Source organism: Oncorhynchus mykiss, chromosome 6 (assembly GCF_057628025.1).
Source record: "Oncorhynchus mykiss isolate SJ-2025 chromosome 6, ASM5762802v1, whole genome shotgun sequence".
In the NCBI taxonomy this organism is placed as follows: domain Eukaryota; kingdom Metazoa; phylum Chordata; class Actinopteri; order Salmoniformes; family Salmonidae; genus Oncorhynchus; species Oncorhynchus mykiss.
The window spans coordinates 73,435,628-73,451,059 of NC_143027.1; the positions used below are offsets into that span (position 1 = coordinate 73,435,628).

Genomic DNA, 15,432 nt, shown 5'->3' on the forward strand with positions numbered 1-15,432 from the left:
CAGACACGAAAATCATGTGTAAAACCTGATCACCACCATCGAAAGACACACATTACAGGGTTCATAGCCAGAATCGACTGTTTGGCTCTACGACATCCACAAGCTGAACTCTCTGTTGCAAACGTCCTCATTTCGAAGAGGTCTTCTCAAAAAACTGACTGTCTCGACTGAACAGTCAGAGCTACAAACTAAACACGAAGGTGTCGGTTGTTATGCTCTAAGACACACACAAGCTTCAGGGAGTAGTCTGAAGGTAACCCAATACCGGGTTGTAAAAACAGCAACATGTGCCACTATTAACATGACCAGATTGCCAGATATAGGACAGTCACTTCAAAACCTTATTCCTTATTATTTATTTTTTGACTGTCTGTTTTGCCATATACAAACGTGGTCTTTAATGTGTTTCTATGGGCTATAGCATTAAAGACTAAATTCAATGTTTCATCAAATCATTTTTTTATGTATATATATTTTTTTGATAACTACAGAATCCTAAACTTCTAAATCAAATGGCTAAATGATCCATTTTAGGGCCATCTTAAAACAATTCCATATTTTAGCTTAGTAGATATTGTGATCTAAGGGCTTAGATAGATCATTGCAGAATAAAACAAGTACACCGACCCATATGTATCTAAAATACATTTTAATCTTGCTTAGATTCACAATTGTTACAATATTTAGATTCTTCAATCGTTTTCCTTTCACTCTTCAAACATACTGTACAATTAATGAAATGTGAAGAAGTGGTCTACATCAAGGCACAAGACACAGCCATGGTCAGGGAAGCTTGTGGGGGCGGAGCTTGATGTAGTCTCTGCACCCCTGCAGTGTGCTGCTGACACAGGAGAGAGGAGGGGTGGGGACTCAGGATCAAACTGCACATGTGCTCTAAGCCAAAACGGGACAGAACCAACTGGCTTGTACAGGGTAAAGATCTGGTGAAAATAGACATAACAGAAGTGCGTTCTTTATTTTTTGTTGTAATGTTTTCTAGGTTGTATTTCCTCATGGTCATAGAGCAAATGAACATCGGAAACACAGAGTATGCAAGAGGTATGCAGGAAATCAGTGTTGTGTTTGAAGGCTGTTTTTTTTAAACAGTGAAGAGTTGTCATTTCTAGATGTCTGTAGTTGGTTCAGGACAGGATGTATTGTTGTCTCACTTAAGGACTCATACTCTGCAGGGAGAGAAAATGGAAGGAAATGACTGGTTATCCTCCTTTCTACTGAACTCTAACTCCCAACTTGTATTCATCCATGAGACATAGACCAAATTTGAAGGCTGGCAAAGTTACAAAGAGACTATCTGAAGAGTACTAAAATATAATAGATGTGGAAAGACAGAGGCTGGGGAAAGAGCATTAGAGATGCAGTAGAGGCAGACAGAGGTTGACAGTTAGAGGCACAGCAGTGGGAAGAGAGAGGAGTGTAGAATGTTGTTATACCAAATCCCTGAGGCCTGTTAACACATTCACATTGGTGCTGTCTTGGGGGTGTCTCTCCTTCTTCGTCCGAACGCCTTGGCGCCCACGTTGGTGGGGACGAAGTTACTGTTGCCCATTCCTCCTGATCTGTTCAGGAAGTCAGCCAGGCGGTGGGTGACACATGTGGCAGTATTGCACGCACGCTTCTGTGCTGTAACGCTGCTTTTAGGAAGAGAAAGGACTGGTCATACAAACCTCTCCTAAATTGAGGATTTATTACAAAGATACAAAATGTATGAATTACAATAAAAAGAACAAAGGTAATAAATTACTGTTTTCTGGAGAAAATGTATAAAATATATCATCAAATTGAAAATAAAGACATTCAGAGATCTAAACGATGAGATTCAGCTCAAATTAGTTATTCAACTTACCTCAAATGCACTGTGAATTTACGTTTACATAGCATATACACTGGGGCTTCACCAATATTGTTCAAACTGTTGTGAACTATTAAAGATGTTAAAAGGCTTTGTTTCACTTGAATAATTAAGAAGGAAAATATGTTTATTAAACAAGAACCCTAGTCACGGTTGAAAGAAGCATTGATTAAGAATTTTGGTTTTGATTAAGACTTTGTATATATTGTAAATTATCTGTATAGTAAAGGGATATCATACACCTTAAGATAGGGAAGTGCTACTAAATCCTTATTCACTTTCTAAATCTAAAGGATTGGACTCTGCTTTGTACGTATATATTTTATTCTCTGTCAAAAAGGGGATTTTAACAAAAGAAAAAGAGAGCAGGGACATCAAGGTTTCTCTGCAGTCGGTCAAGCAAGATTCACATGCATCAGCAATCATCAGGCTAGGCTGGAACAGAGGGGTCAGGTTAACTAGAGCTGATGGAGGGGAGGACCGCTCAGATTCCATCATATGAGTCTCCATAGCTTGCATAGCGGTTGCTCTCAGGCAAGCTGCGTTTCTTGCCAGGCGTGCCACTTCCTGTGTTGGTGCGGGGGTACGTCTGCAATTTATGCAGCTCTTGGGACAGTTTGCCGAGCACACAGGTGCTGAGGTTGGAGCAACGCTTGGACATGGGTCTATCCAGGCTGTTAGAGAGAGAGACAAACATGCAGAAACAGGCTCATAGTAACCATGGCATGCAGATGCATCCTGCTGTTATCCACATGCTACAGTAATAACACTGTATTCCAATATCATGCATTTCAAATTTTTACTTGCATTTATATTAAAAAAAATTACGGTTTAAAGTCATGCTATCAAGTCCAACACAGGAAATTAAATGGTCTATAGCTATAATGACCTCAGTTACTTAGGCTCATGCGGCAATCCTGTTCATAGCATCGTAGTTAAATTATAACAAACTGCTGTCATGCGTCCCATTCCTCTTGCACTAATTCCCATGCTTTCTTCCATTCTTTAGGGTTATTTATCATTTAGCATTCCGCAACAGGCTTTCTCATAAACAATGTTTAAATAATGAATACATTAAAATGAAGTGTTCCAAAACCCATGCATAGATAATCACAGAGAATATATGCTTTAACTCTAGATTTCCCTGTTGATGGTTGGGCGATGTCCATACCTCTGTCTTTAATAAATACCCATAGCTCTGACTGCTACAGGAGGCAAAGGACTGGCCACATATTAATAAGACATTTGGGGTTATATGTTTTCTTGAATAATAGGAACATGTGTGATCCATATAGTATACACCAAGTAAACCTAGATAAAATGAAAATGAATGTTGTTAAAAACAAGTTGTGGAGATGAGAAGATCTGTACCTACCTATTTCCTTCATTGGCTTGTTGCTCCAGTTCCTCTGATGTCATTTTAACAAACTCCTTGACGATGGCGTTGAGTAGCCTTCGGGCTTCATAGTCAGTTAGCGTGACTTGGTCTGTTATAGACTCTAAACCAGTTCTGAAAACACATTGACGATTAGGTTGATCTGACTGGAACTGCACCAGCACGTAGGTTGTGTGAGTTTGCTCCAGCTAAAAGCCATTGACTCCTGCTTTAAGGGATACGAGCCAAACTCAAAACAATCTGCTAAAAGTGTTCCTTTTAGAAAGCTGACAGGTAGCCAACTTAGAGCTTTATGACTAAATCAATATTGTAGTAAGAACGGTGACCAGGGTCTCTCTATCCGGAATATTGAACACCCATGCATTCTACAACCACTTGGAAATATTCTACATGCAATAGCAATCATCTTAGCCTATTGCTGTGGCATTAAGTTGGATTGTTTCCAAATGGATAGAAGTGGTTAGGAGGTTATACATAGAATGGCTTTATGAGTCACCGGATTGATTAGATTACGATATCGTAATCCAATTGCATCGTTTTACTGAAAAGAGGGCATTTAATGTAACGTAATGTATGGATTTCTGTAATCACATCATGTTATCTGAAAACAAAATAATTTAAATTAGCATGCATAAGATATTTGTGGCTGCCAAGACATGAAATAACAACAATTACTATTAGAAAGATGGAAGTATCCCAATGGATCTATTGCGTTTCCTTTTGGGATTGCTATAAATTAATATCCCTGTAGTCTATACATACATTTCAGTGACTGACTGGACATTACAGTGTATATAACGTGCTTTGATCCTCACCTGGCTGGAGCTGCATGTGAGCTGTACATCTGACAAATGACCAGGAAATAGGCAATGAGGAGGGCAGAGAGCTTCATCATAACCATGGTCCCTGCGGTAAAACACATTACATCCACAACCACAGAAACTTGTCTTTAAAAACATTCACATTCCTCTCAAAGCAGAATAGGACAAGCATTTAATTCGGATCAAAACAAACATCTTCGTTTGTCCCTACACATGACTTATCACATGTAAGCTCCATCCATCTCAGCTCAGTTGCTCACTATTCTACTGGGAGTGAAGAAGCTCCCCATCTCACTCTCCCTGTCCCAAAGCATTCTCTTCCCTTCTGCGATGAGACAGTCCTACCAAATTCCCTAGTTCCCTGCTATCAGAGTGAGCCATCTAGTCTCAGTGCTCCCCTCTAACTGAAGAGAAGAGCTGGGCTTGGAGACGCAGTACCAGACATTGAGGAGGAAGGCATTAGTGATACTATCTAGATTATGAGTTGGAGCCCCAGCCAGCCAACCAGCCAGTGGCTCCCACAGGAGCCCATGCATTAGTGGAATGAGCTGTAGTCTAAACCTAGCCCCCCTCTCACAATCACCTCATCTACCCTTGAAAAGCCATCTGAACTGCATTTCTCAACAGCATCTCACACCGGGTCAATGGCCTACGCAAAGTTTACGCCATCTCATTCTGCCCCCCCTATCATCACTGGAACATTCTGAAGAATTAGCACAATATCTAATAGCCACAGAAATTACATCCCATCCATGCTAGCCCAATGCATCATGTACACAGAAAATTGGTTTAAATTCTCTACTTACTGTGATTGGTTGTTTTCGTGGACGAACAATGGAATGAGTTGAGGTACTTCAAGTTTTAGACCAACTTGTGAATCTGTTGCACCCTGCTACAATGTCCTGTCTTATATATCTACCACTTGGGTTTCTGTACTGACTAAGTAGTTGTTTAATGATCTAATTTTAGCCAATCAGATTGTTCAGCCCCATCCACTAGCCAATCAGGTATCGTCCAGCGGTTACGACAAACCAGTAAAGACAATAGAACACAAATTACGTCATTGTTCTGTCACAAAATGCTCCATTCACAAAAATCTGCTAGTCATTTGCACCATTTGATATCACAACTTGCATTGAGGACAGGGCCAAATCAGACTGGCAGATACAGAAATCATCCTAAAATAGTTCTAAATATTTTAAAGGTCCCAACAATGTTCCATTGCTTTATGTTTTTGAAGAATCAAGAGAATAATACATCCTCATTGGCCTTGCTGGCAGAGCCACCTACTGTACAAACAGGCACACTGCAGCTCTCCGACTCTTGAGAAATTTTTTTGTGTACTACACCGTGCTTTGTTTTCCCAACTCCGGTCCTCCAGTTACCAAACAGCACACATTTTTGTTGTAGCCCCGGACAAAAACACCTGATTCAACTTGTCAAGGGCTTGATGATTAGTTGACAAGTAGAATCAGGTGTGCTTGTCCTGGGCCACAACAAAAAATATGTACTGTTGGGGGTACTCAAGGACTGGAGATGGGAAACGATGTACTACAGAATTATCAGGCCACAATCATGTGTTGTTATATTAACGTAAAATATACATGTTTGGGTTATTTGATAACAACTGTTATAATATTTTAATTGATGATATTGAAACATAATTGTTGAGTTGGTCAAGCTGCTTAATTTTGATTGCCATAATGACCAGATTATCAGAATATACAGCATGCTTAGGACTTTTCTACAGCCAAAAATGGACGACATGTGTAACTTTTTAGACATAATAAATTCAAAGATGTTGGCAGTTTAAACTAGTGTAACTTTTTAGACATAATAAATTCAAAGATGTTGGCAGTTTAAAATAGCTCTGTGAAATGCTTGGACATTAGTCTTGTGGTATTTTTGGAACAATGACATAGTTAACACATCATATACCATAATCAATTCCCATCCCCTTCCCCATACAGCACACTACTGACTCCTCAGTGAACTGCTCTTTTCAGGGAATCGATGGTGTGGCTGACAATAGTCGGCCCAATTTCTCAGACCTAATTACCGAGCTGTTGGTCTTTGGGCATCATTTTGTTCCCCTTACTTTACATTATTGGGTAAGGTATCGTAAAGCATCCTGCCCAAGAATCTTCTTTTGCGTCACGGAGGAACCCCATTAGTGTGGATGAGGCTTTTAGTACTATTGAACAGAGTGCAAGGCCTATGACGGAACCACTAAATCAGGGAAATTGGACAGAGCTGGGGTCCACCCCCCTCGGTGCTCCCGGAGACAGTGGAAACTGAGGTTGTGTAGGCGTACAGGCTTGCCTGTATTGCCACTTCCGAATAAAGGCCTAACTATATGTGAACAGATGTAGCATGACCACATATCTATGCATCATCTCAGTCCCTACCTCAACTTTCTGTTCCCTGTTTCTAACTTTCAATTCAATACAGTAACCTTTCCAATCTATTTTGGTCAGAGCATCTCACGGTGCATCAACCTGGTGTAAGTTATATCAGGAGACAGATAATCATTGTCTATCGGAACAGAGAGGGAGGGAACACTGACATGTGACATGATGCACTGTACTGTATATAAGGTTGGTTGTATCTATTGAAAGGGTGTTGAGATGACAGAAACACACATTCATTACGCCTCCCAAATCAATACCACACTATGGTATTGGAATACAATATCAATGCCAAATTAGGAAAGATAATTTCAATGTCAAAGAATGAGACTGTATCATACGTGTCTGAATGCAAACATTAATGACACTCAATACATACTGTAGGGCAGGCTAAGCATCTCCTAAAAAAAGTAGGGAATTGACAATGTTTGATTACATGGAATAAAGACTGGAGACTGACACAAGCTTCCGCCACTTGATGCTCTCCATGGAAGGTTTGACCACCTGGAGACTGTGGTGACACAGGGATTACAGACTTAAACATGTACACTTGACCTGGCTGTCCTGTCAGGGCTTCGCTAGGGAATTGGATGGATGTTATTTAGAATCCACTTTGAAATGCAACTTACCTCATCTCTGGTGGACACAGGAAAGTTTGCACTGTGCATCCTTGCTGGGAGATTTAAGGAAATGAGATGTAATCACAGAGCCTAGGTTACCCATCAATCAGAGCTCCTCTGTTCTGTGTGATCACACTGCAGGATGCAGCCACCTCTCTGACCTGGCCATGGCAGCTCGCTCTCTCTTTCTGCATGGGGCTGGTGAGGCTCTCTTCTCCTGTGGCATAATGAGGAGAACCGAGAACCAAACAGCAGCTTATGATATATGTATTAATATTTAGATTTATGAAATTACATTATTGTTTGTGTCTTTGTGAGTCATGGGTGCATAGTCCTATGGGAGTAGCTGACTAGAGCTGGTTTGTGCACAATAGAAGACAATAGAAGTCGATAGAAGACAATGGAAGTCAATAGAAGACAAAGAAGACAACGGAAGTCAATAGAATATAACAGAAGACATTATACAACGGGTGGGCCAAATCCTGAATGCTGATTGGTTAAAACCGGTGTCTATTCCACAAGTTACCACCCTCTAAATCTATTACGTTAAAATGCCTATTTACTCGGTTCCATCTGACTACGCAATCCACTGTCTCATCAGCCCAGCCAAGCAATTTATAAACTTGATCTCCACTATAAAAAGCATCTAGACATTATCTCACATGTCTTTTATACTAACATTTAGTTTTCAATAGCGGAGATTTGTATAAATCTTGCTGTCTCTCCAACATTTGCAATATTGTTTCAATATTCAAATTAGTTTATTACTATTACACAGCTGCCAATAGTAATGAACGTGTTGGGAGGAGACAGACAGGCAGGCAGCCTTTCTCTGCCATTTGAAATCATGAATCAGCCGGCATAGTTTTTATGGATATATACAAATAAATGTAAATTGAAAAAAGGTAAAACTACATGAAATGCAGCTAGTTTGCAGTCTTTCCAGCTCCAGTTTGAAGAGATTGTGTTAGCTGTGTTGTTGGCTTGCTCCTCTGAACAACAGTGTCCTGACAAGTGAGCTGTAACGCTCGTCGTCCGTGGAAGGAAGAGTGGACCAAAGCACAGCGTGGAAAGTGTTCATGATATTTATTTTCAAGAAACACTCAAACAAAAATAACAAATGAGCTAATGAGGCGCGATTTCGCTTGGCATGTGCTCTCTCGTCAGGACACTGTTGTACAGAGGAGCTAACCAACAATACAGCTAACACAATCACTACAAACACTGAAGCTGTAAAGACTGCAAATTAGCTGCACTTTGTTTAGTTTGACCTTTTTTCAATTAACATTTCTTTGTATATATCCATAAAAATGATGCCAGCTGATTCATGATTTCGACTGGCTGAGAAACGCTGACTGCCTGTCTCGTCCCGACTCCAGACCCCTAGACGTTCATTACTATGAGACAGTTGGAGATCGAATTTGAATATTGAAATAATGTTGCAAATGTCTGAGACAGATAGCAAGGTTTATACAAATCTCTGCAGTTGAAAACTAAATGTTAGTCTAAAAGAAATGTGAGATAATGTCTAGATGCTTTTTATAGTGGAGATCAAGTTTATAACTTGCATGGCTTGGCTGATGAGACAGTGGATTGAGCAATCAGATGGAACAGAGTAAATAGGCATTTTAACATCATAGATTTATTGGTAACTTGTGGAATAGACACTGGCTGGAAGGCGCTTTTAACCAATCAGCACTCAGGATTAGTCCCACCCATTGTATAAGTGTGATTATAAACTGGGTGGGGTTGAGCCTGAATGCTGACTGGCTGAAAGCTGTGGTATATCAGACCGTATACCATGGGTATGACAAAACGTTTATTTTTCTTGCACTAATTTCATTGGTAACCAGTTTATAATAGTAATAAGGCACAACAAAGATGGCTGACAAAACATTATGGTGGAACCAAATGTAAGTAATTATAACGTCATAACGAGTCAAGCAAAACATGTACAATGAAAGGAATATGTTAGTTAATGTAGAGACAAACGTTTGTGCATATGTTTTTGTCATAAAGTTAATTTATGAAAATCGCTATTTAACAAGTTATCTGACTTGCTAACATTAGCCAACTAGCTAATGTTAGTAGAATGAATTTGTAATTCGTGTTGTTTAATGTTTTAGGGACTCAAACCAGGTGTTGTCTTGTGAAACAGTGAATGTAAAGAATCTAGCTAGCCAAAGCATTTACTGCAAATTGAATGTATAAATGTGTAAGCTTGCCTAGCAATGCAGCTGAAGTAACATAGCTAGCTAACTATTTACTGGCCTATTGTGTAGTGGAGGATAAAAATAACTGTATGCCTATGGATGTGTAGCTAGCTACAGTATGTACCCGATCTGTGTATGGACCCTAAAACGTTTTGTATGAATATTAGTTCAGAACCTATCTATGAACCTCAGCTATCATAGTTGTTGTATCAAGTCTGAATGACATTAATGAAGCCTTTGGATAGAGTAGAATATACAGTTGAAGTCGAAAGTTTACATACACTTAGGTTGGAGTCATTAAAACTTGTTTTTCAACCACTCAACATATTTCTTGTTAACAAACTACAGTTTTGGCAAGTGCATGACACAAGTAATCTTTCCTACAATTGTTTACAGACAGATTAAATCACTTATAATTCACTGTATCACAATTCCAGTGGGTCAGAAGTTTAAATACACTAAGATGACTGTGCCTTTAAACAGTTTGGAAAATTCCAGGAAATGATGTCATGGATTTAGAAGCTTCTGATAGGCTAATTGACATCATTTGAGTCAATTGGAGGTGTACCTGTGGATGTATTTCAAGGCCTACCTTCAAACTCAGTGCCTCTTTGCTTGACATCATGGGAAAATCAAAAGAAATCAGCCAAGACCTCAGAAAAAAATGTGTGGACCTCCACAAGTCTGGTTCATCCTTGGGAGCAATTTCCAAACGGCTGAAGGTACCACGTTCATCTGTACAAACAATAGTATGCAAGTATAAACACCATGGGACCATGCAGCCGTCATACCGCTCAGGAAGGAGAAGAATTCTGTCTCTTGGAGATGAACGTACTTTGGTGCGAAAAGTGCAAATCAATCCCAGAACAACAGCAAAGGATCTTGTGAAGATGCTGGAGTATAGGACTCGTTTTACTGTAGATACTTTTGTATCTATATCCACAGTAAAACGAGTCCTATATCGACATAACCTGAAAGGTCGCTCAGCATGGAAGAAGCCACTGCTCCAAAACCGCCATAAAAAAGCAAGACTACGGTTTGCAACTGCACATGACTGGTGCACTTCACAAAATAGATGGCATCATGAGGTAGGAAAATTATGTGGATATATTGAAGCAACATCAAGACATCAGTCAGGAAGTTAAAGCAAATGGGTCTTCCAAATGGACAATGATTGTCACGTTCTGACCTTAGTTCCTTTGTTATGTCTTTGTTTTAGGTTGGTCAGGGTGTGAGTTGGGGTGGGTAGTCTATGTTCTTTTTTCTATGTGTTTGGCCTAGTATGGTTCTCAATCAGAGACGGGTGTCGTTCGTTGTCTCTGATTGAGAATCATACTTAGGTAGCCTGTTTTTCCCCATTTTGGTTGTGGGTGTTTAATTTTCTGTTTAGTGTTTTTCTGCACCTTACAGGACTGTTTCATTTTTTTTCTTCGTTTATTCACGTTGTTGTTTTGTATTTCAGTGTTCAGTTAAATAGCTGCGCTTTGGTCCACACCTTCTTCCACCTACGAAAACCACGACAATGATCCCAAGCATACTTCCAAAGTTGTGGCAAAATGGCTTAAGGACAACAATGTCAAGGTATTGGAGTGGCTATCACAAAGCCCTGACCTCAATGTGTTGGCAGAACTGAAAAAGCGAGTGTGAGCAAGGAGGCCTACAAACCTGACTCAGTTACACCAGCTCTGTCAGGAGGAATGGGCCAAAATTCTCCCAACTTTTTGTGGGAAGCTTGTGGAAGGCTACCCAAAACATTTGACCCAAATTAAACAATGTGATGAAAGAAATAAAAGCTGAAATAAATCACTTTACTATTATTCTGACATTTCACATTCTTAATTAAAATAAAGTGGTGATCCTAACTGACCTAAGACAGGGAATTTTTCCTAGGATTAAATGTCAGGAATTGTGAAAAACTGAGTTTAAATGTATTTGGCTAAGGTGTATGTAAACTTCCGACTTCCACTGTAATAACTTCATTGTGCCAAGGATGCACGTCCTATATACATGTACTATAGTTATTACCATGCATGAGATTCCCACATTGTAGCCTGTACATTGAATATATTCACTGATCATGTACTCTTCCTTGGCAAATAAAGGTGCGGTTCAGGTATGAATCTATGAGGCATTATTTTTCAGTCATATCAAACTCCATTATTTGAATGATGCTGTGTCTGCATGTATGTATTACAATTATACTGTACACTTCAACAGTGTTTACCACTCCTGCTCCTGGGACCTCAATGATTACACATTGTAACTATGCAATAGACTAGGATTGATTTGTAATTTATATATACAGAAAAAAACTATGCATATGTCTGAGGACACAGGATAGTATTTCAATGAGATACTTAATTTCAACCAGTGGAGAATGTGAACCGCTTTATTGAAAGAAGTTCATTATCCAGGTGTTATAAATACATAAATGCATTATAATTGTAATATTATAAATACAAGTTCAATCTGTACTTCAATGTGCATTATAAAACGAGGAAGAAAGACGAGGTGGTGAACGATGTGTAGAAGACAAAGGGAAAGAGGTAAGAACAGCGGCAGACAGCGTATGATTCATGAATTACAGTGCTACCCTAATATTCTCTCAATTCATCACAATTGCAGTGTCTCCTAACCAACCTTCGGGCCAACTGGGGGCCCAAGGCTATCTTAAGAGTGGGTGAGGTGGCGATGACGGGACTGGCTTCCTCTCTCACATCAAAACATCCCTGCAGACAAGTGACGAGTGATGGATAGAGAGTGAGCATGATTAAGCCTTGTTTTTTTATTCTAACACGGTCAGTCATCATAATCATCATCAAGTGGCTACAGAGTACTTTATGCTGAAAAACAGACACACGAGGACAGACAGAAGATCATGTCAATAGAAGATACTGTATGTGACGCAGACACCTATCGGAGTGTACCTGAAACATTTAAATATAGAGGGCTATGTGTCTCACCACTTGGTTATTGCAAGGCTAACCCAGGGAAATAATGACTTGGCAGCAACAGATAGTCCAGTGAAAATGGCTGTGTTTATGTGGTGTAAATCTGAAAATTAGCAGCTGACATCTTAAGGGGTTGTCAACCGATTTGACGTTGTGCCTACAGTATTGAAGTAGTAGGGCTGATTTCCAGTAAGCACAAGGTCTGTTGGTCTGCCCTTCCCAACACAGTCACAAGTGGACGTTTCCATTCAACAGTGAGAACAAGTTAATTCAATGATGTCTTTGATTGATGTATAAAATGCTTCCTGGATAGTTTGTTGTATCTGGGGGGCTGGCAGGAAGTAGAAAAGCAGTTTCCTTGAATGTCCTGATTAAATGGCGATAACAAATCCAAATCACTGGGTGAGGTCTGGGGAGACGGGTTTGTTACATTTGGAGAAAAAAATAAGCATCTCTGCCAGCTGCCTCAGCAATAAGGAATGTCTGGCTGGGTAAACAGACATCACTGGTACTAATGAGGAGCAAGTCACCACACACTGAGTGGACAGGCAGTCGATACAGAGGACCTCCAGAATCAACAGGCACACTACTATTTGATCCAGATTTGGGCCCATATTCATAAAGCATACCAGAATGCTGATCTAGGGTCGGTTTTGACATAGGAGGGACCTGATCCTGGATCGGCACTCCTACTCTGAGATGCTTTATAAATACAGGCCCAGATCTGTGTTTAGGTGTGTGGTTAGTGAACAGGCACCGCTTAATAAATGATCCCATTATTAATGTCCTTAATTTATGCCAGTAGCCTATGGACAGAGCATAAGGTCAACTATAACTGGATGTGCAGCATAATGCTTGAGAGGGTAACTCTTTAAGGGGGTTTCAATTATTCCCATGCTATGATGACTGTGACAACCATGAACCAGTCCTGACCAGTCAGTCCTGTTCTGTCTGATGCCACCAGGCAGTGATGTTCTGAATCCACCTCAGACACTGTGCTTCTTTCCAAATGGCATCATATTCCCTATATAGTGCACTACTTTTAACCAGAGCAATGCTCAAAAGTAGTGCACTATAAAAGGAATAGGGTGCAATTTGGGATGCTGCCTGTGCTTCCCTTAGCCATCACAGGGCTTTCTCCTATAGAGCTCCATTTTTATGGAATGGTCTGCCTACCCATGTGAGAGACGTAGACTCGGTCTCAACCTTTAAGTTTTTACTGAAGACTCATCTCTTCAGTGGGTCATATGATTGAGTGTAGTCTGGCCCAGGAGTGGGAAGGTGAACGGAAAGGCTCTGGAGCAACGAACCGCCCTTGCCGTCTCTGCCTGGCCGGTTCCCCTCTTTCCACTGGGATTCTCTGCCTCTAACCCTATTACAGGGACTGAGTCACTGGCTTACTGGTGCTCTTCCATGCCGTTCTTAGGAGGGGTGCGTCACTTGAGTGGGTTGAGTCGCTGACGTGGTCTTCCTGTCTGGGTTGGCGCCCCCCCTTGGGTTGTGCCGTGGCGGAGATCTTCGTGGACTATACTTGGCCTTGTCTCAGGATGGTAAGTTGGTGGTTGAAGATATCCCTCTAGTGGTGTGGGGGCTGTGCTTTGGCAAAGTGGGTGGGGTTATATCCTGCCTGTCCGGGGTATCATCGGATGGGGCCACAGTGTCTCTTGACCCCTCCTATCTCAGCCTCCAGTATTTATGCTGCAGTAGTTTGTGTCGGGGGGCTAGGGCTAGTCTGTTATATCTGGAGTATTTCTCTGATGTAAGAAGGGCTATATAAATACATTTGATTTGATCACAATAGAACCGTGGTGGTTGCAAGAAGGTTTTCGTATACGCTCTAGACCCAGTCAGACCCTTTCACAACCTCTACTCCACCTATACTGCTATCTGCAGGGCCTAACAGGCTGACTACACCGGGAGAGTTGCAAAATACATTTAGAAATCTATATTATTCAATTATTGCGCCAACGAGCGTCTGCATTGCCAAGGGCTAAAATAGAAGTCAGTCCTATTTCTGACGCAGATCACGCTGCAAGTCCTGCCTCTCCCATCTCCTCATTGGTTTATAGAAGCAGGTATACCCACGTGGGTGACTGAAAGATGAAAGACGAACGAGGTCTGGGACGGTAATGCATCTAATTTATGAAAGTTGCCAATCGCATAGTCAAGAGAAGAAAAAGCCTGGAAGGAAGAGAGATGACTAGAAACGATTAGTTTGACCGTTTTGTGTGTGGATTAATAGTTGGAGTTGAGGACCTTGTGCATTTCAGGTAAAATAACAACTCAATGTTTATATCCCAGGACAAATTAGCTAGCAACAGCAAGCTAGCTAAATAGGACAAATTAGTTAGCAAGTGCAAGCTAGCTACCTTGCCATAAAGGTTTAATGCTTTTTGACTTAACCCCAAATTAATGTAATTGGTTCAGAGTTTGTTTTGATATTTTAACCTGCGTGTCGTGATCACGTTTGTTGTGGGGGGACAACATACATTTATGCACGATGGCGCATGATGGCACACACGCACAGACGGTTTGGGTTCCGTGTAAGACGCACTACTGGAGAAATGTGTGGTACAGTACTTCACTGAAATGGCTGAGTAGGCTTTCCTTCCACACCCCAACGTAACCTATTGGAGACTTGCAGTGGTGGAAAAAGTACCCAATCATCATACTTGAGTAAAAGTAAAGATACCTTCACAGAAAGTTACTCAAGTAAAAGTGAAAGTCTCCCAGTAAAATACTACTTGAGGAAAAGTCTAAAATTATTTGGTTTTAAATATACTTAAGTATAAAAAGTAAGTGTAACTGCTAAAATATACTTAAGTATCAAAAGTATAAATAATTTCAAATTCTACAAAGCAGACGGCACCATTTTCTTGTTTTGAAAATGTATGGATAGCCAGGGGGATCGCCAACACTCACACATTACTTACAAAAGATGCATTGGTGTTTAGTGAGTCCACCAGAACATAGGCAGTAGGGATGACCACGTGTTCTCTTAATAAGTGCATGAATTAGACAATTGTCCTGTCCTGCTAAGCATTCAAAATGTAACGAGTACTTTCGGTTGTCAGGGAAAATGTATGGAGTAAAAAGTACATTTTCTTTAGGAATGTAGTGAAGTAAAAGTTGTCAAAAATAGAAATAGTAAAG

The 15,432-nt window shown here is 40.5% G+C and overlaps 1 protein-coding gene across 7 annotated transcripts; it reads right to left on the reverse strand.

The window, feature by feature from the left end:
* Positions 1-630: 630 nt before the first annotated feature.
* On the reverse strand, positions 631-5,011 carry LOC100135817 (salmon calcitonin-Ib precursor). 7 transcript variants are annotated; one of them, XM_090236748.1, is made up of 5 exons: positions 4,894-5,011; positions 4,082-4,172; positions 3,246-3,380; positions 1,452-1,649; positions 631-1,184 (listed from the first exon to the last, which is right to left on the reverse strand). In XM_090236748.1, exons 2-4 carry the CDS (start codon positions 4,165-4,167, stop codon positions 1,478-1,480), a joined length of 393 nt encoding a protein of 130 aa, XP_090092874.1. In that variant the 5' UTR covers positions 4,168-4,172; positions 4,894-5,011; the 3' UTR covers positions 631-1,184; positions 1,452-1,477.
* Positions 5,012-15,432: the final 10,421 nt, after the last annotated feature.

Coding starts and splice junctions, on each gene's coding strand:
- LOC100135817 (XM_090236746.1), bottom strand. CDS start 4,188: ATGTGTTTTACCGCAGGGACCATGGTTATGATGAAGCTCTCTGCCCTC. Junction 3,381..4,081: donor TCACATGCAGCTCCAGCCAG/GTGAGGATCAAA, acceptor ATGTGTTTTCAG/AACTGGTTTAGAGTCTATAA. Junction 2,545..3,245: donor CAAGCCAATGAAGGAAATAG/GTAGGTACAGAT, acceptor TCTCTCTAACAG/CCTGGATAGACCCATGTCCA.